We start from the raw sequence: 20,041 nt of genomic DNA on the forward strand, positions 1-20,041 counted from the left end.
ACTCAGATGGTATCAATGAGGCAATTTATATGCTGCTCTCTCTGCAGCAGGCTCATTTGTCTGGAGTTTATTTACCCACTTAGGGCCAGGTCCAAAAGGAATCAACAGTGAATCTTGTTAGGCAGCTCAAAATAACACTTTCAAGTGGGAGAGCAAAAGGAGGTGAAAGTGCCTGGATAGTTGGAAGAGAAGTGTTCCCCGTTTGTGCTGAACAAACCAGAGAAGGGTCCAGTCCCTGTAACTCCTGTACAATCAGGCTGGGCTGCACCAGAAGAATGCTGTAGTTAGAGCTTGTTCTCACAGCATCCCTGTAAAGCTCATTCCACAAGAGCTGGTGCCCAAATGCAGGTCTCCCTGACTATATGTCCTTTCTGCACACTGATGTGTTCCAGAAAGGATCTGTGCAGGAAGATTCTGCCCTGCCCAGTTCAACATTTTGCCTCTTCAGGGCTTTCAGATTTTAGGGCAGCCAAGGAGTGACAGCCTGTGCAGGGACTGGATTTCCAGCTCTCCAAGAAGCAAAGTACTGCCCCAGCAGTCCTCAGCCACGAGTCCTGCCAAGGCTCACACCGAAGGCCACACTCCATGTGCTCTCCCTCTCGGCCCCACTTTCTCGCTTTTTAATTCCCCATAGCTGCAGAATTTGACAAACTTTACACATCTCACTCCTGTTCTGATTTCTGTAGGTTAACTACAGCTCCGTATTGAATGAAGACAACTTCCTTCTCCCAGAAAATCAGGGAGCACCACTTGAAAGGACTAAGTAAAAAAAAAAAACAAACACAAATAATAGTATGAGGAACCAGATACAACACTGAGACCCCACTCACCTGCCCCATACAGCTCCTCAGTCATACACTGCTTCAGTATTAAACACAAAAAGAGCCAGTAGTGGCTCATTAAGCACAGATTCCTGCTCTGTTTTAGCAGCCATGGCTTCTCTATCTTGAGCTTCAGCCACCACACCATCCAATCAGTCACCCTCAAATGATGACAACTGTTCAGTTCTTGTAGGACAGTAACTAAACTGGCTTAGGGTAAGATTCTGGATACAATAACCACAGTATTTTTAGTAGCTGATGACTTGTGTAACGCTCCTTACTAGGAAGGAAAGTTCAGCACAGATGTCCTTCCCTGTAGAGATAACCCCTAGCCTAGAGCTAAGACTGGAGAAAGAGAAGGGAAATACAAACCCATACATATTTGATGCTGTGAGAATACTGTACTTGGAAATGTGTACAACGCCGAACTACATGAAAAGGCATACCTGGCCTACAGATGGGAGACAGAGCAAGTTTTGTCTCCTGGTCTCTTTCCATAACCAAGTGTTTCAGTGTTTCAGCAGCAATAGATGCCTCTGGGACTTCACCACATTCACCTTCCCCAGCTTTGATTTCTTCCATGCCTTCATCTTTCACTGCCAAAGCTGGCTCTGCGAGTCCCAAGCCTGTTGCATCCATGTAGTCATCCACGGGATACAGCTCTAAAATAGTCTCCCTCTCATCATCGGGAATCTCATGACTAGCAGGTTCATGCTCCGTCTCAGCAACCATGGCTTCTCTGTCTTGATCTTCAGCCACCTCTTCTTCCTCTTCCTCCTCCTCTTCGTCTTCATCATCCTCATCTTCATCATCTGAGTCTGAACTTGACTCAAATTCGGAGGAGTCCTCGCTTTCATCGGATGATTCAACTTCAGCCTTGGAAGATGAGGGACTTGCTACATCTAGAACAAGAACAAATCACCATTAGTTCTGCTTTCCGACTTCATTAAACAATCAGGGTCTACTACAGGAGCAAATATCACTTCCACACTGTAACAGCGTGGAAGCAGCATCAATAACAGCGTGTGGGTTTGAAGGACTCACCTCCCAGTTTAGGTAGTTTTGCAGAGACTTACAAACTGTGTACCTGGATGCTCACAACAATCATTATACAACAGGCAGCTCCACCAGCTGCAAAGGCAGAGCTGCCTGGCACCTTGCTCACATGCGTCTCTTGGTGGGTTGCATCTTTACTGGACTTGTACTAAAAGCTTTTCTGCTGCCTTCACACACAGCTTTAAAATGTGGGGCCTACCATCTCCCACAGCAGAGGACAGAAAGTTATTATCAGCTAAATTACCCTGTTTGAGGTCTGGTCCCTTCTCCTCCCAGCCACATATGGTTCATAAAGCACAAACTTGGCTGGCTCTAAGGTCTCTGCTCCTCTCTCAAGTTGGGCTGAGTGTGGAGAGCTACTGCTAAGGGACCCACAGACTGAGGGATCATGGAAGCCTCACAGGCAGCAACTAAAAGGACCTGCATACATTATCTTGTGGAAAATCAGCCTTCAGTGAAAGAAGGTGCACAAATAAAAACAATCAGCTCACAAGTGCAAAGGGAAACCACACATGACCCAAAGGCAATGCCTGCTACCTCCCCTGGAACCACTTACCCTCCTCAGAGTCTTGCTCCTCCTCCTTGTCACTTGTGTCTATGCCTGTCTCCTCCTCCTCCTCATCTTCATCCTCATCATCATCACCATCATCATCTTCATCCTCATCATCATCTTCATCCTCCTCATCATCCTCCTCTTCCTCCTTTGCAAGAAAGCATTGCCAAAAAATGAACAGTGTCTGACTGAGACCTGGCTGTCACTGTAATAACTACCAGTGACTCTCATGGATGCTGATTAGAGAATTTGAAGAGTGAGTAACACCTCACTCAGGTTCTCTCAGCACAGACCCTAGTGGGTAAGAAGGTAACTTTGGCATCTGGAACTACCAACCCCCTTTTAATAACAGACAGCATTCAGAACTGCAATCACAAATGAACACACCTTGCCAGGTGCTGCTTTCACCAAGCTTCCCTCTTCTTCCTGCTCCTCCTCCTTCTCTGAAGAGGACTCTTCCTCTTTCTCTGATGTCTCATCTCCCTCTTCTCCCTCGCTGTCAAGCTCCAGTGGCCTTGCTGGTCGCCGCCTCAGCCCCACTGCTTCTGCATCCTTCTTTGACAGGTCAGATGTTGTGTCAGAGGCATCCCTGTCCCTCTCCGACTCTGATGAGCAAAAGCAAGATAAATTGCCATCAGATACTTTGTAAAGTAGGAAAAGTGTCGAATACATAACAGAACTGTGTTATTTGGGAAATCAAAGCTAGGAGCAATGTTCCCATGTGCTGTGTGAACCCTCAGCATGAGGGCAAGACTGGGTACACGGTGTTGAAATGCCAAGGACGGCAAAATGCAGGTGGTCAAAGCTGACAAGCAACAGGCAGAGAGCAGTGAGGAGACATGGCATGACTGAGGTCAGACAAGTAAGCCGAACTTACTGCCTTTTTGTATTCAGTGCTTTACAAAACCCTGTTTCTGTACTTTGGCTTCAAAACCAGTTAAGTCTGAATTGACCTCATGGCACAATTAACTTGAATCTACTTTTTAATGCAAACCAAATGGTATTCAAAAGCTTTGTCTCTTACCTGCAAAAAAAGTTAAAATATTTTCAAACACATTTTTCTGGCAAATAACTTTGATTTGTTCCTAGAATCAAACACAGGGCAAACTGTCTCATGTGCTTTCTCCGTGAACTCACCTGAGCTCCCTCTACTGGGTGACCAGTTCTGCATCACCAGAACTAAACTAGGTTATGAGTTATTCATACAATGCAGGGCTTAAATTTCCCACCAGTGCATTTAAGATAACTGAATCCAGAGGAGACAGTGCCCAGCTGATGAGAGGTCTGTGAGAAGCAGGGGTCTGGCTCAGATCCTTGACTCTGTGTCTGACTGTAAGTGAGCACACTGCTGTGAAGTTTAAAAGCATTCAGCTTGCATGTGGTTTGCATCTGCTCTTGTGTTTTAAACAAATGTGCTTTGCAAACCTTCATCTTCATCATCCACAGAAGTAGAAGGCCGGATTCTCTTCTGATCTCCTGCTGAGGCAGCTTCAGGTGGCTCCTTTCTTTTCACCTGAACAAAAGACACAATTAGCATTTCTGAAAGTTTAGGAACAGCAGAAATCAACTTCTTAAGCAAATTGCTACTGCTTTACTTTGCAGTGGTGACTTACACCAGAAACCAAGGGACACTTCTCTAGCTCTTGATCCCTTTATTTGCTTCCAAACAGAATTTCACTGTGAATGAAATTCTACCCCCTCAATTTGCATCAGAACACTCCGGGTACCAGCACGGTGCATGTCATCACCACACACTTTGAAGATGACAGAGAAAACTCTCCACAAATCCATTTGTCTGAGATGCAGCAGAACAGAAAGAGAACCTAAGCCTATGGCATCTTAAGGAAGCTCAAAGCAAGTTTTATTCTAAATAAAGGCTGCAGAATCCCTCAGCCCAAACCTTCACTTGCACTTTCTGTGCATTCAAAAGCCTAACTCCAGGGAAGGCTGCTACGCTCCTCTGACCCACACTTTGTTTAAGATGCTTTTCACTGTTTATGCAAATGCTTTGCAACCCTGTGCTTGCAGGTCTGATTCTGTGAACTCAGACGGGCAGAGAACCCCTTTAACCAAACTTCAGGTGAGACTCAGCTGCCAAACTGCAGAACTTTCTAAGCAAATCAGTAACTGTGTAAAGCAGCACAAGCAGAAGCACATTTTACAATCATGCTGAAATGTTGTGTCCTAAACACAGCCAAATGCCTCATTTACACTGGGCAGCAGGGAGATCCTTTACAGACAATGCACACAAGGGGCAGATGTAAACATTAAGGCTGGAAGGGAATACTAGCATAATGAAGACAGATCTTTGCTTTTACCTTGAAGGATGGCAGCCGGATGGCCCCTCGTAGCCCAATGCCCAAGCCAATTCCCTCGTATCCCAGGCCTTCTCCTTTGTTCCAGTTCTCCAAAAGACAAGATGCGATTCGATCCTTCGGCTTTGGTTTTTCCTCCAGTTCTCCTCCAGACTTCACTGGAGTGAGAGATGCCTGCCAACAGAGAAAGCATGCTCAAGTAGAAAATGCCCTGGGAAGCACACAGACTCTGGAAACCATCTATGTTGAGGTTTGTGACATGTCTCTGCCTTGCCCTGCCATCAGTTTCTCTGAAGGCAAGGGCAGTTGAACATGGACTACGTGGCCACACACACTTGAAAGGGAGAAGGTGCAAGAGCTCTTTGATAACAAGACCTTTCCATTTCTGAGAAGCCTCCTCCCCTTTGCATTTTAAGAAGTTATTTGCTCTGCACAAAGTACTAAAACTGATTAAGGCAAGATTACTGGGGTTCCCACAACAGCGGCTTAGCATGGGACACTAAGTGATCTTGCATTTGGAGCACCACACTGGCAAGGAGCAGACACTCCTGCTTTCTCCACTGAATGTTTTAAGAAACAATCTCCATTTACTTCACATGCAACTTAACATAGGCTAGAGTCCTTCACAAGAAAGAACAAGGGAAATGAACAGACCCATTAGCCCCCCCATGGCTCATTTCAGGTCTCTCAAGTGTCCGGTGTGGAGACCACAGTGACCACTTTCTGAACAGCCAGAATCCAATGCTGGAAGCAAAGGCCATTAAAAGGAAAGATGAAAGGGGAAGAAAAGGTGCAAACATGAACCCAGAACTCAGCCCAAGGGAACACATTCCTCCCCCCCCAGGCACAAACTACTATGTACCAAAAAAGCAGCTACTGTACAAACATCCTAAACTCTGAAGGGAAGCTTAGGAGCTGGAATACACCAGTATTCCCAAATGCTGCAGAAGCCCATCTGGCCTGGTCACAGCTATGTGAGAAATAGAGCTATACGTATACCTTGCAGATAACTCAACCAGCTTTAGGCAAGTCAGCCTAACACTGTATTATCTACCTTCACTTACTAACCCACATAGCTGAAAGCAACTTCAGACCTTCTAGCTGGGAAGACCTTGCTTCTTTTCAGCACAAGACACAATATAAATAAGCGAGTCAGAAATCACACCCATCACTGTGTTCACTTGGCAACCACAGCACAAGTCCACAAAGATTGTCAGAAGGTTCCAGTCCTGAGAAACAGGAAAATCATGTCTGCTCAGCCACATCAAACCCCTTTTCACCTGACCTGAGGTGTGAAGGAAGAGCAGGAATTCAAACCTCTGCAGCGGTGAAGAGGCAGATGAGGTGGGGAGAGCATGATGCCCAGTGGCATGCCATACTCTTTTTGAGCAAAGGGTACCAGAGGGAACCTTCACTCCCATCAGCCAGTGGCGTAACAACATCTAAAAGTCAGTTTAACAGACATTAACAGAGCTCATTTGCCAAAGCTGGCTGTTATCACCAGAGAAAAAACATGAGCTCAGCTCTCCTGCTAATAAGGGACAAGACTAGTGGGAATATCAAGAATCCAAACAGCAACACTCCATGCCAGAGATGGCAGGTTATTCCTGGCACTCTGCTTAATGCATCTTATCCAGGCTTTCAAACTTAAACCCATGACTAGAATTGGGAACAGAGAAAAGCCCTCCTCAGGCAGACAGTCTGCGGTACATGCAGCCTTCACCAGCAAAACGCTCCTGAGCAGCTTTCATCACGTGTTTTCCATCCTGCCTGACCTAGGACACCAGCTTTATCCTTGAGCTTTCCCATCTTTTACCTATGGCACGATACTTCTTGGCAGGCAATCGGCTGCCCAAGTTGATTCCTTTGATGGAATACAGCAGCCAAAACACAGGGAGAAAAGAGAGAAACTGAGGCACGGGAGGTGGCAAGTGTGTTGCCTCCTTGTGTGGCTCAGGGGCTGCTGGCAGCACTGAGTAGGTAATATCTGCTGTCCTACTGAACTTGAACATTGTTGGGCAGTCAGGAGATAAGAAGACACCCACAAGGCTTCCTGCTGTCATGCTTGGGAAGGTCAGGGAGACCTACTGTGCTCCTGCAGGGACCTAGCGTAGGAACTGGCATACAGCAGAGCTCAGGTGCTAAGATGAGCTTTGATCTCTCCTGTGACATAACAGGACTACTGCAGCTAGATGGTCCAAGGATAGGAGATATTAAAAGATATTATCTCTCCCTATAAATGTGCTTCATTTATTTCTAAAGAAAATAAAAAAAGATGTAAACAAGCAGGTATGTTGTCTTACTTACACTGCAAATCTCTGAAAGTAACGTGATTTCTCTCACTACCATCAATCAGTAAGGAAAAATATTAGTAGCTCCAATTAAAACTGTTAGGAAGGAAGAAATGGGGATGCAGGGCCTGTTTTAGAGGGTCATTTCAGTTCTGACAGTGCCTGGAAGTCTTGGTCTATTCTAGAACACTAATTTGGTGGCAAAATACATGGGGAACTGACCTACAGCTGCCATCAAGGAGCCCAGCTGGCTCATCCTCACACGTGCATAAAGACACCAGCAACAGGAAGGTAAGTTCAGTTTAGGAGTCAGCCTGTCACTGAGAAGGAATCCTGTCCCACACCAGTGTCAGGGGATGCCCAGCCCTAGCAGAAAGGAGGCTCTGAAATACGTGACATTTTTCTGCATGCACCAGCAGCACACTGCCTGCTCTCCAGGCAGTGCCCTGAAGCAGCAACAGCTCTGGCATTTCTGTTCCTGGACAGAAAGCACAAGTGGTTTTCCATGCAGTAATTTCATATGTTCAATTAGACTACTCATGTCCAACATAACCTGTGGCAAGCTGCTGTGGTATAGTCAACTTCCTGTCCCAAAGTGGATTACAGATTCCAGGTGAAGGGAGGAACATGCTAAATTCAGCCATAGCTCAGTATATGAAGAGCCCGAGCAGCTACTGAAGATTTGCCTAGGCTTGCTTCTGCTTCTCCACTGCAGATACCTGGTTTAGAACAACTTCTTGGGTACTTCAGTTACTGCTTTTGCAACCGTTTGCTGGATCTTTTTCCCTCACTGCCCTTGAAATCGAGGGGCCTCCTGCAGAACGGTCAGCAAACACTTGCTGGTGGGAGACAGAAGCTCCAAACATGAGTCAGGAAGAGAGGGACCTGGTTTCCTGGCACACGTCACCCCAGCCAGCTCCAAGCCAGAACAAATTACACTGCCATAAACCAGCTGTTAAGCAGCAGCATTACCAATGGAATGGTAATGGAAAGCCAAGGAGCTCTCCCAGGCGCTGGAGTTAACGTGCTACCGGCAGGTGATGGAAACACTGCCCTGAAAACGGGCGTCTGAAACAGGAAATGCATCTGCAGGTTTGGTTTGTTGGGGCTTTATTTACAAGAATTCACTGCAATAGTAATTCTCAGGTTTGCATGAACCTTTCTATAGTGTGAGTTTCTTGGTAGTGACACATTCATCACATATTAGGTCACAAAGCTGTTTCCTGGCTGAGGTACACTTTAAATTGGCTGAGAAAGGATGAGACAACTCACACAGAACTGTTTTCTTAACTAATCCCTGGAACTCCTCATGGATTTGGCCAGTATTCAGCTTTTTAGTTAACTGCTGCTGTATACATGGACTGGGGAGGTGGGAGGAGTGCAGAGAACTAGAAATACCCACAGATCTCATCACAGAGTGGAGAACACGAAACAGCAGCTTGGTGGTTTCAAACACCCCTGTTGCATCTGACTTTAGTTTTTTTGGAGCTGAAGTACAGTTTCATCTTAGATGTGAGAAGCCCTTGCACACTTTTCTCCTGATCTGGAGGTAATTTCTTCCTGCAAACCCCTTTCTGCCGGCATCCAGCCAGGATGAACTGAGCAGCCATGCACCCTGGGTTGGGCAGCACGCCACCAAAGATGAGCATGGTGTCCAAGACCCTGTGCTTAGTTCTTTGCAGATAAAGGCCTTCCCTAAAGTGGCCCCAAAGCTGGAGGGGATGAGAAGATCAACCCAAAGCAGAGGGATGACACCAAGAACTGAACATTTCTCCCTTGGGACCACATTCAATCAGCGGGATGGTGTGAGACAGAGCAGCAGCTCACTCCTAGGTGAGCAGTTGTGACTCCACACATGCTCAGAGATAACTCTGCAATGGGGTGCTTCCACCTATGACTGGAAATGACTAAAATTCCCACTTGTGTTTGTTCTGATGGCAAAGCTCCATGAAATGCCTGCATATATGGAGTGACACCATGGAAATATGCCAAGTTTAATACCAGAGTGTTACACTGTCCCAAGGCAGGTGCCACAAGCACTAAGAACAGTTTCCCTCGGGATCCAGCAGACAGTATGTGCAAGCCTACCTTTGCTAGACGTTCCTTCTTGTCCCACCAGTCATCAAATGCCCGAAATGCTACCACTTCAACCATCTTCCGGTTCAGGTCCCTTTTCATGATAGCCTTAAGTTCCTTCACTATGACCAAGAGGACTCCATCCACAGTGGCTTTGTGGGGATCTTCCTTCTTCGGCTCATAACCAGGTGGTGGAACTGAAGGGTCAAACTTGGGCAGTGGTGGCCACTGCTGACCACGACCAAGAGCTGCTCCCATAGAGAAAGGGCGGTAGGGTGGAAGGTTCACAAACTGCATCCGACCCGTCATGAAAGGCGGATACTGGTATGTGTTCTGTGCCTGCATCATGCGGCTCAACATCTGAGTTTGCATCTGGAAGGACATCGGCATGCCACCCCACTGGTTACCCAAGACACTTATCATATCCACTTGCATGACAGGGAACATGCCAGGATGGAACGGAGGAAGCGGAGGCAAGATATGAGGTGGAGGGACCCCAGGAGGGGCAGGGAGTGGTGGAGGGGGGACAGTGACAGCAGGGTGAGTAGGTGGAGGTGGTGGAGGCAGCGGCGGAGGCATCGGGAAGCCTGGCTGGGGAGGTGGGGGAGGAGGAGGAGGAAGAGGAGGGAATCCTGGTGGTGGCATGGGAGGAATCGATGGGGCCATCACAGCCGTGTTGCTGACGGAGGAGTTCACCACAATGGTTTTGGCACATTCTGCACTGGTGATGGGTGCAGGGTTGGTCTCATCGTCAGAGATTTCCATGTCCTCCCCTGAAGAATGCTGACCCTGCGGCAAAAGGGAGAGAAAAGGTGAGGAGCACATTCCTTTAACATGGAATACCACAGCGCCTGCTGCTTCAAACAAAAGCTAAGTTTAACACACACTTTAATTGGGAATGGAGAAAAGCAAGCAATGCTCTGAAAAGAAAGGGCCCACTGAGCTGCTAGTGCCTATTGAAGCCTTTCTCTTCCATGTCAGACCTCAGAAAGCAGAGAGGTAAAAGCTTTCCAAAAGAGCATCAATACCAGCTGAACAAAACCCTGAGCTCCAATGGAACAGGAGGAATTGCTCCCATGCTCAGCAAAATATACACAATCCAAACATCTTTCACTGCAAGATTCATTATCTCTTATTTGCACCCAATACTGACAACATGCATTCCACCACGAGTCTTTATTCCCTGGTTTTCACCATGTTCAAATTACCCTGGTTTTTTTAATTATAATTCCTGGCTCATTTGCTGTCAACTCTTAACCTCTAATTGTGGGAAGACAAGACTTCCACGTGGTTGCTCCTACAAGTTGTCTTGACTAGACCACAGCAATTCACATGGGGAAAAAAGAACCCTGCATCTTCTTAAATTGCCTTTAAGCATCAGTCATAAATACTGGGATTCAAAGACACAGCACATACTTTTGGGCAAAATGAATACTTTACTAGCAACAAGAAATAGAGAGTTATATAAAATGCTGGAACAACGTCCTACTTCTGCTATCAAAGGGACGGAAAATGAAGGTGCCTGCTTGTTCTGAAGTCTCAAAGCTGCCTGATTAGGTCTTGTCCAACAGAAAAGCCCCATCCTCAACAGCAAATGGTCACACCTGCATACTATGTCCTACAGGCACTTCAGTCCTGAAGGTGTGTGTCTCCAGCACAACGAAACCACACATGACTGTCACATCCCTCAGGTATCGTGAAAACAAATCCTGATAAGAAATACAGCAACCAAATACTGCTGGAAAACATACCCATCACGGTGACAGTTTACCTAGGAAACACGAATGGGACTGACCCTTTACTAGTGGGATGTCAGCAAACACAGGACAGGGTCCCAACAACCACCTCCAAAACTATTTCTCCCATTCTTCCTTTTGTTCCATCACTCTTGTGACAGCAAACACTCCTCTGCTATTTTCAGGACTGAAGAGAAGCATTCATCACAACAGTCTCTCCCAGGCTCTCTATAAGCATGGCTGGCTTGCCTCCTTTGAAGGATTTACCAAGCACCTCCTTCATCACAACAGCTTCGCACAACAAAGCCAGACAAACAGTTTGGATGTTGGCATCAGCTGATCTAAAGCAGGAGAATCCCCACATTCACCAGCACAGACCAGAGCACAGCAGTGATGCTCTACCTCCACTGGAGCTCTTCTGCCTGCCCTGCATGCTGCAGGCTCCAGCCCAGCTGAGGCAGTAAGAAGAGATCACAATCAAATGGTCTTTAAGTGCTTCTCTGTATCTCAATCCTAGCAAGAGTTTTGGATCCTGCTGTCTGTTTTCAGCCAAATTTGACTCAAGATCCCCAAGCTGTTTATTTCTTCCACGTTTCATGCCAGCAGGTGCCTCTTCTGTCTGCCCTCCCACTAGTCTTCCCAGTCTGAAAGAAAAGAGCGATAGAGCTCAACCTTTATCAGACACTGGAGAACCTGCACTGGAGAGAGCTGTTGGGAAGAAGCAAGCTTTGTTGGCTTTAAAGCTGCTGTGATATTATTTGCAACCAGTGTACCCTGCATGGGATAAGGGAACAAAAGCAATAGCAGATGAGCTGACAACTCTAAACTGTAGCTGTATGAAGCTGAGTATCCCATTCAAACCAAATGCTTCATGGTTTAGCAAAGGTCATCTCTGCTACAGCAGCTACCACCAGAGAGCAGGCTGAGCACAACACTTGGAACAGCAGCTTTGCAAATCCTCCTGTCCTAGCACCTCCCCTTGCCCTGGCTTCCCCGCATTCTTCTGCTGCAGCATGAACCCACCGGCTCATGCACTGCATGGGTCACCTCCAAAAAACCACCCATGGTTTTAGGGCTCTGAACATGTCCAACCCCTCAGGAGACCACTGTGTAACCATCTGCAGAAGGGCTGAAAGCACAAGCCTGGTAAACCCTGCAGCAAGGGCTAAGAGTAACGGAGAGAGGACTTGCATCTGTACGTGCAGGGAGGTATTCCAAGAGCTGTTCTGTAACCCCCCAAATGAACAGCCAAAAAAAGAGAAGTAGAAATAATAACCCACTGCACTTGACTCTTTCCAAAACTGAATTGTATCATCTCCTCCTTGAGCTGTACACATCTGGCTAAGGTTTCTAAGTGGGTCTCACCCCCTGCATCCTCTCCCCAGCTGCTCTACTGCAGTCACGTCCCACGCCGAGGATGCTGGGGAATGAGAGGACATTCTGCAGCTTCAACTGCTGCAGCTCCAGTGAAAGGAGCAAAGGAAGAGCAAAGATGAGGATTGTGGCAGGTGTAAACAAGTTTCCTGTGGAACAGACGCCGTTTTTCAGTCAGTGAACACAAAAGGCACCGTTAAATGCACTGGTTCCAACTGCAAAAGCTGGATGATGCTAAAGGTCAGCATTAGATAGGAAGCCACAACTGTTTAGGCTACCAAAGATAGACAAAATCAGCTTCACACTTGCATTCGCCTCATCTTACGGGGTATAGGGGAAAGTCACCCCATGAAGCCTCACTGGTGCACCAACACTAGGCAGGCATGATGGGGAGCTCCAAGCCATAAATCCTTCCCAATCCCCAGCTCTCCCTGCAGGATTCTCCCCTCCTGCAGCACCATCAGCCCAGAGCAGCCCATCTCAGACAGTGCTGCTGCAGGAGACCTGCATGCTCCTGCCTATCACCCAGAGCCCACTCCCATCCACACCAGCCCTTTGCTCAAAGAATCCTGCCTGACAAATAATGGTTTTCCCTCCTGAAGGAAAGATCAGCTGGAAAAAGCCAATCCTGAAATTGCAGAGAGGTGGCAGGACAAGCTGGAGTTCATGCTGTAGTGCACGGCATGATTTTCCTACATACATGTATTTATAGTTGCATATATTTGCATACACGGTTGCATATATACTGCCCATCCCTGGCAGTGCTCAAGGCCAGGCTGGACAGGGCTTGGAGCAAGCTGCTCTAGGGGAAGGTGTCCCTGCCCATAGCAGGGGGTTGGAACTGGATGAGCTTTAAGGTCCCTTCCAACCCAAACCAGCCTGTGATTTACGATTTATTTTTACTTAAGATGAAATAAAAACTGCTAAAGCACTAAGGAGCATCATTCACATATGAAAGATTATTTTAATTTCTTTTGGTGCTCAGATGTGTGTCCAGGAAGCAACAACAGATTCTCTGCTTCCTATAATATCGGGCTGACAACTCACCTGTACTTTTACAGTGAACAGTCTGTGCTCCAGTTTTATCCCGAGCAAGATGGAAAGGGAAAGAGATGAAGCAGCAGGGAGAAACAGATCAAAAAGGCAAAGGGGTTGAGAAAAGAATAGCCAAGGTTAGGAAAGAGGTCAAACAAAAAGAAGATGGTCTAAAAGGAAGTCTTTAAAGGAAGTTAAGAGGAATGAATATTTAAAGTGGATGAGCAGTTTCAGGAAAGCTGTATCTAAGGCAAGGGGAAACATGGGCACCAACTGAGTGAAAGAGATCAAGGTACAGAAGGAAAAACCACGGGGAGACATAGAAAGATGTTCTGTTATATGGATTTCTTTTCATTCACCTTTCTGAACCTGGATTTACTGCGGTTGCTACCAAATACCTCTCAGGGTAAAACTGAAAAGTAGCTACACTGTCCTGCCAAAGAAACTGCCTTCCAGCTGGCCTCCCTCTTACTCATGCAAGGGGAAAAAAGTGGGCTGATGTAAGGCATATGCACTGTTATGAGGATGTCATTGCCATCACTATCAAAAAGCCTGTGTCAATCAGACTTGGAGTTCACCCGCCTGCTTTGAGGGCACCTGGTACAACGCTTCCAGAAAACCTGCCTTCAGCCCACTGAGAGAAAAGCCATTTCCAACTAAATTAATCTGTGCTGCCACCTTTACTTTGCATTAATTAAATCAGGAGTTAGCAAAACAGGTATTTAATTATATGCATGACACATTTTTCCAAAGGTGTTTTGATGATGCAGATTTGTTGGGAGAGATTCACATCAGTGTAACTGGTTATAAATGGCCTCACTCACTGTTCACCCAAAATGCTAAATGCCACCTTTAATACTGGTACAGTGCGCTTTAGCACAGGCAGATCCTCTTAAGTGAAGGGAACATCCCAAGATCTCACTTCTGCATCAGCCTCAATAATGACAGGGTAGAGAGCCACTGAATGCAGGGTATCAGTCTAATCTCAGAGCAATACCCAGCATTTAGCAAGCAAATGTTCATACCTGCAGAAAAAAGAAACTACACGGTAATATTTGCATGCAGAACTGGTGGTTTCCAGATGTGAAGAGGCTGTTCCCAGAGGAGCAGTGACACTGCGGCAGCAGTTGGGAGCTTCATCGTAGGTGCTGTTCAGTACCTTTCCTACGTGCAGAGGCACTTCATATGCTTTCATGTCCTTTTAAAAAGGCCATCTGAGAAAGAATTTACTCAGAATTTCAGAATGCATTTTGAATACCATCAGCTTACAGCTCATTTCACTTAAATATTCTGCTGGGTACCACGTTACTTGTATTTGAGGTGGGGAACTTCTATCACTGAACATAGCAACAGCTCTGACACAGCCTGGCTGAGCTCTGGTGCATCAAAATAATGACATGCAGGATCAATGGCATTCAGCACAAAGCAAGGTCATTAGCTGTAATGAAGTGAAGCATCCCATGCTTGCGAGAAGTAGCTAACTTTTCAGCCTGCTGCAACTTGAACTCACAGAAAGGAAACAACAAAAGAATTCACTCTTTAAGCCCCAAACCTTAAAAAACTCCTTATTTAAACATGGAAAAGCTTTGCCATTTAAAATGTTAAGAAGCAGCTTTTCGATAAAGCCAGAAGTAAAATCAGAAGAGACTGTCAGAGAAAACCTGGTCAAACAGCCATCACTTGGGTTTGGATTAAGTCCATCCAGATCTAAAAATTTCACAAGTGAACAAGTTTCACCTTTTATCCTTACAAAGAGGTAGGGAGAGAAAAGCCTTCAGAGACAAGGGGAAGAGGACAACTGACCCAACAGTTGCACACCACGCTGCAGAATGTTGAGCACAGACTCGAGGTTGCTTCAACTTCCCTGGCTCTGGCTGCCTCTCCTCACCATGCTCTGTGTTTGACATGGGAAATGGCCCCAGAACGCTGTGCTGTGATCCCAGGGTGAAAAGAGCCCAAGCTCTCTAACACACACCTCTCTCTTTGCAGACCCCTTCTACAGAGCACATTAAAAACAATGAGACGTTTCAAACCTGCCACATTTCTTACACCTTGCAGAACAGACAGGGATCCTGAGGATGCCAACCAGCCACCTGCAATTCTTCCTCAGTGACACAATTTCAACTAAAAATTCCTTTAAAAAACCACAAACCCTTTCAAGTTATGGCCACAAAATCCCACCATTTGCTTCACTAAGAGCGAATAGCTCTTGCTGTCCCAAAATCTACAGCAAGGGCTTCAGAGAGTATTGTTTTGTTCATTTTTAAATCTGCTTTTAGCTAGAGAAGAGTTTCCAGGTTCCATGGCAAAGCATGTAAAGAGGAGCCATGTGTCCAAACTCCCTCTCTGCTTGCTGGGAGAACACTCGGCAGGATGACACGGCAGAGAGACCACGCTAAGCATCCACACCTCTCAGTGTCAGGCGTGAACAAAACAGACTCAGCACCGTATTTACAATACATACAAATATTTTCACTTTGCTATAATTATAGTTTTCCCTCTGAAAGAACACACACACAAGGGTGGGACTTTGCTGGTGTGGCAGAAGTGGAGTATGAGAGGGCAGAGCATAGGTGGTTTGCCAGCAGCTTAGCTATAGCAGCAGATAAACCACACACAGAACAAACCACTGCCTGCACTTTCCCAGGTGAGCTCTCAAGCCTGTTCAGATAACTGTGCCATCCCCAGTGCCCATGATGGCCAGAGCACCACCACTGCTGCCTGGATCTATGCTGAAGTTTGTTTATTGCCTCCTCCCCGGACACCCCTAAGGTTAGTCACACCTTTCCAAACCCTCTGGGCAGCAAGGGACCATCCCATCATCCTGCCACCGTCGGAGCACACAACTGCAATCACAGCAGCTTTTAACTGGGATAAAGACAGCTTTCAGGTGTATCTGCACTGTAATAAAATGTGCAGCTCATTGCCAGTAACAGGCAAATGGAAAGATTAACATATTACAGATCAGTGATTATAAATATCTTCAGCAATGTGTATTTCTATCTCAAGAACAGAAGACTGCAAGATTGTTTAATATAGCTCTATATTTATACAGCACTTTGCAAATCTAACTCGCAGGCAAAGGTTGCAAACAAAGCAGAGCAGAACACAGATACAACAGCACAACAGATTCACCCCTGTGTTTCTCAAAAAGGGACACCAAAAGGCTGCAGTGGAGCAGGGATTTCTCACAAGAGAGGCATTACTTGGGTGTTTTGGTTTCTTTATTATCAACTGCTGAAGTATCTCTCACTGCTTGAAAAAGAGAATTCAAGCTCTGTAAGATGACAGTACCCTACCTGACACATACACTGTCAGCTCAGCTTGTGTTTTGGTCTGGTACTTATTTGCAGCACTTCTTTGGCACAAACAATTCTCTCCACACCTACAGGGCTGCACAACAAGTAGAACAAGTGCAAATAATATTCAAGTGCTCACTGTAAACATACAGCACTGCGAACACCAGCCTAACTTATGCCACTTTCTTCTTTTCTTCTAATGCCAACTTTTAAGTCGATACCTCAAACCATAGGAGGAGAGAGGAAGAATTCCCCATCAGTCTCAGGACAGGGGTGCGGAAATCCCATCACTGCGCATGTGTGTCACAATGTGCTGCCTAATTAGATGGTCCTGCACATGGGGAGATGCCACAAGTTGGGATCTAGAAGGATGTGAGGGAGGAGCTCACCTGGGCTTTCAGTGCACAGCAGGATGGGTTCCTGAGAAAGGGAAGTTTACAAAGGGAAAAGGTCTCTTCACTCACTTGCAGTTTCCTGGCACTAGAAACACTGTGTTTTAAGGACAGCAGGAGAGCTGGAAGGCTGCCCAATGGTCCAAGCCATCATTAGAAAATCTAGTGAATCAAGATGACAAAATGAGCTAAAATGACTCCTTCACAATGGGCAGAAGTACTAAAGACAGCATCCCAGGGCTCCTGCAAATTTGCACCGCTAAGTTCTTGCAGGCCCTCATAGGCATCAAGTTAAAAACTTCTTTTATTTAGCAAGCAACTCAGGGAAGAACAACTAAGCAAAGCAAAGAGGACAGAGATGGGAAGCAAATGCAACACGACAGTGGTCCAAGGTAACCAGATCTTCACTGATCCAGACACAAGACAATCTGAGAAATGTGATCACAGGGGGAAAAGACTCAACCAGTATTTAGTACTTTCAAAAATCCATTCTCTTGGCAAAAACGCACCATACTTCAATTTTCAACCTGATCTTCAAGAGCCCACTGCATGAGCTTCCTAGGACAGCAAGCCTCAGAGCCCTAAATCAAGCCAGTGGGAAAACAACTGCCAGATTTGCCTCAGCACAAAGCCTGAAGAGATGAAGTAGCAAAGAGGGCAATAACATGCTGAGGGGTTTGCTCTGTTAGCAAGTGCACTACCTTCCACAAAAGGGGTGGTTTCATTCAGATCTTTCTCCCTTCCAAAAAAGAAAAGAGGCTCTGAAATGCAAGCTTCCAGGCAAGATCACTGAAAAAGAGAGACCTGGAGAAGCTAGACATCGCCCTTGGGCTACCTGCGTGCACAAGAGACTGTGGTGTCTGCAGGGACAGCTCTAGGATGAGTGCAGGCTCACATAACATCCTTTGGGTCCACGTACATCAGTGCTGAGACTGAAAACTTCCAGATCCCCTCAACTGCACAGGTTTGAGCAGAGGTAAACATGAATATACAACTGGGCAGATCATAAAGTACAGTGAGAGTAAGAGATGGGGACTCAGTGGCCCCCATCCCGAGTTCAGGGTTGCCTGGGCAGCCTGTGCATGCCCCGACGTGAAGCTGGCCTGGGCAGTCACCCCCTCTGCATTATGTGAACAAATCTGAACTGGCAGGATGAATGTGTGCCAATTCAGGGGCTGCCTCATGTGGACACAGTGGTTTTCATTACATATGAAACACCCTAAAATTGGATTTAGCATCTCATGGAACCATGGCCTTTTCCCTCAAGTCTTAAGTAGATCTCATTAAGGGACAAAAAAAGGTTTTTTTTTATGGGGGTTGAGGAGGAGGTAGGGAAAAGGAAGGAGGAAAAGAGAAGGGTGTTAACATTGGAGAGACATGTAACAAGAAAGGATCTTTCCACAGGAATGGTTGTTCTGGTTTCCCTATATTAGATGGGGGGAAGGGATAGCTGAAGAGCTATTTGCAATAGAACTTCAAAGACTTTAGTCGGCTGGGAAGCTAAGTCATGCATAAAAGGATGGTAGAGTGGCAAGAAAATACCCCCTACAGATAAATTAGTCAGGGAACGTTCTCTGCTTCTCCCAAAGACTTTCATACAGCCAGACCAGCTTTACCCAGGTAAAGCCCTTTTCAGACACCAGGTTCAGTGATGCAGAGTCCTGGGAACAAACCAGCCAAATCCAACAGAGGAACTGAACAGTCTCTCTGAAAAAAGAGAAAGGCAGCAATAAGCATGCAATGGGCTTCTCTGTCATGTTCTGCCATCTCAGCTATTATCAGTAGGTTTTATTCTCAGGTCTGTCCACACACAAAAGATGCAGAGCTTGAGGCAGTTTCCCCCTCCCTAAAGATGCAAAGAAAAGCCAGGAATCTAGCAGAAATCACACTGTATTATGGAGAACTCATTTCCCAATGACTCTGCTCTGTTTTGTTCTTTGTGCTGGTGTGCAGAAATGCACCCACGTTTCTAGAGAGAAGGTATTTTACAATCAGAGATAAAGGGAACTGGCAACATTAGATCAGAGTCCACCTATAAGTAAAACATAAAGGCGCAGTAACTGTCTGTGCAGAGTACACAGACACCTTATAGCTCAGTGCCAGGCAGGAGCTCACACGCCATCCCCTGAGCTTACCCTTCTACTTAAACCTTAGGTCAAACGGAGCCATGAATTCAGATCTTGCTACCAACAGGGTGATAAGAAAGCAGATAAACTTAGAAAATAGTCTAGCCTCCCAGCTGGTATCAGCCTACTGAAGAACAGGCTGTACACATACTGTATTTAAACAAGTTCTAATCAGCAGAACTAGGCCAGTTTGATATTCTTCTGCTTTTACATACTACTACTACACCCTCGAGTATCTGAAATCACATGGCTGACAGTTATGGCAGCATTTTCAGTGCTCTGTTCAGTGTCCTCTGCATTTACAGTGTTAGCAGCAACAGCAGTTTCATTTGCAGGACCTGGATGTCCACAATGCAACCTGAGCAACATTGAGCCTCCCTCAGAAGGGAGAGTGGGAATAAAGGAGCTGAGGTCTTGAAGGACAACGGGCACAAGTTAAAAAGAAGAGCTTTTTGTCAGATGATTCATCAGTATCATCTTTTAATGCTCTTCTGCTCGCTGCCATCTGCTCTCAGACCCAGGTACCATTAGTATATCCTGAGGCAGCAGCTCAGACACTTGCTTTCCTGCTCAAGAGGCATCGCAAATGATGAACCTGGCTTGTCCCTCCCCTCTTCAGCAGTTTGAGCTATTCTTGCCCTGAATTTCTAGGATGCAGATCTAGGATCTAGTCGTGATCCATTCAGGCAACCAGGGAGCAAAGAGGCCCAACTGGTTTTGGCACCTGCAAGAAAACCCACAACTGAGGGAGGTAGCCCAGAAAAGCCTTTCCCACACAAACAGAAGCTTTACTTCCCAAAAAAGTGTGGAACAAGCAAGGGGAAAGGGTTGAAGTCCTGATTTTCACATGACCCTTTCCCTTTCCTGAAGGCTTTTGCTGAGACTTCATGAGCCCTCCACTGCTGGCCTGACATGTTACACAGACTTAGCACTACTCTCCTCCCAGCAGCTCTCTCCTATCCCAGTA

The 20,041-nt window shown here is 46.3% G+C and overlaps 1 protein-coding gene across 1 annotated transcript in view; it reads right to left on the reverse strand.

Annotated features, from left to right (window-relative positions):
* Positions 1 to 20,041, reverse strand: part of SETD1B (SET domain containing 1B, histone lysine methyltransferase) — a 48,266-nt gene that overhangs the window by 7,335 nt on the left and 20,890 nt on the right. The window contains exons 7-12 of the mRNA XM_061344599.1: positions 9,125 to 9,901; positions 4,749 to 4,919; positions 3,856 to 3,943; positions 2,818 to 3,035; positions 2,434 to 2,578; positions 1,268 to 1,723 (exon numbers count right to left, since the gene is read on the reverse strand). Coding sequence (XP_061200583.1) covers positions 1,268 to 1,723; positions 2,434 to 2,578; positions 2,818 to 3,035; positions 3,856 to 3,943; positions 4,749 to 4,919; positions 9,125 to 9,901 — 1,855 coding nt within the window. The remainder of the gene's footprint in view (positions 1 to 1,267; positions 1,724 to 2,433; positions 2,579 to 2,817; positions 3,036 to 3,855; positions 3,944 to 4,748; positions 4,920 to 9,124; positions 9,902 to 20,041) is intronic.

Source organism: Neopsephotus bourkii, unplaced genomic scaffold, assembly GCF_033783945.1.
Source record: "Neopsephotus bourkii isolate Nb327-2 ecotype Australia unplaced genomic scaffold, CSIRO-AGI_Nbou_v1 NB_230, whole genome shotgun sequence".
Lineage (NCBI taxonomy): Eukaryota > Metazoa > Chordata > Aves > Psittaciformes > Psittacidae > Neopsephotus > Neopsephotus bourkii.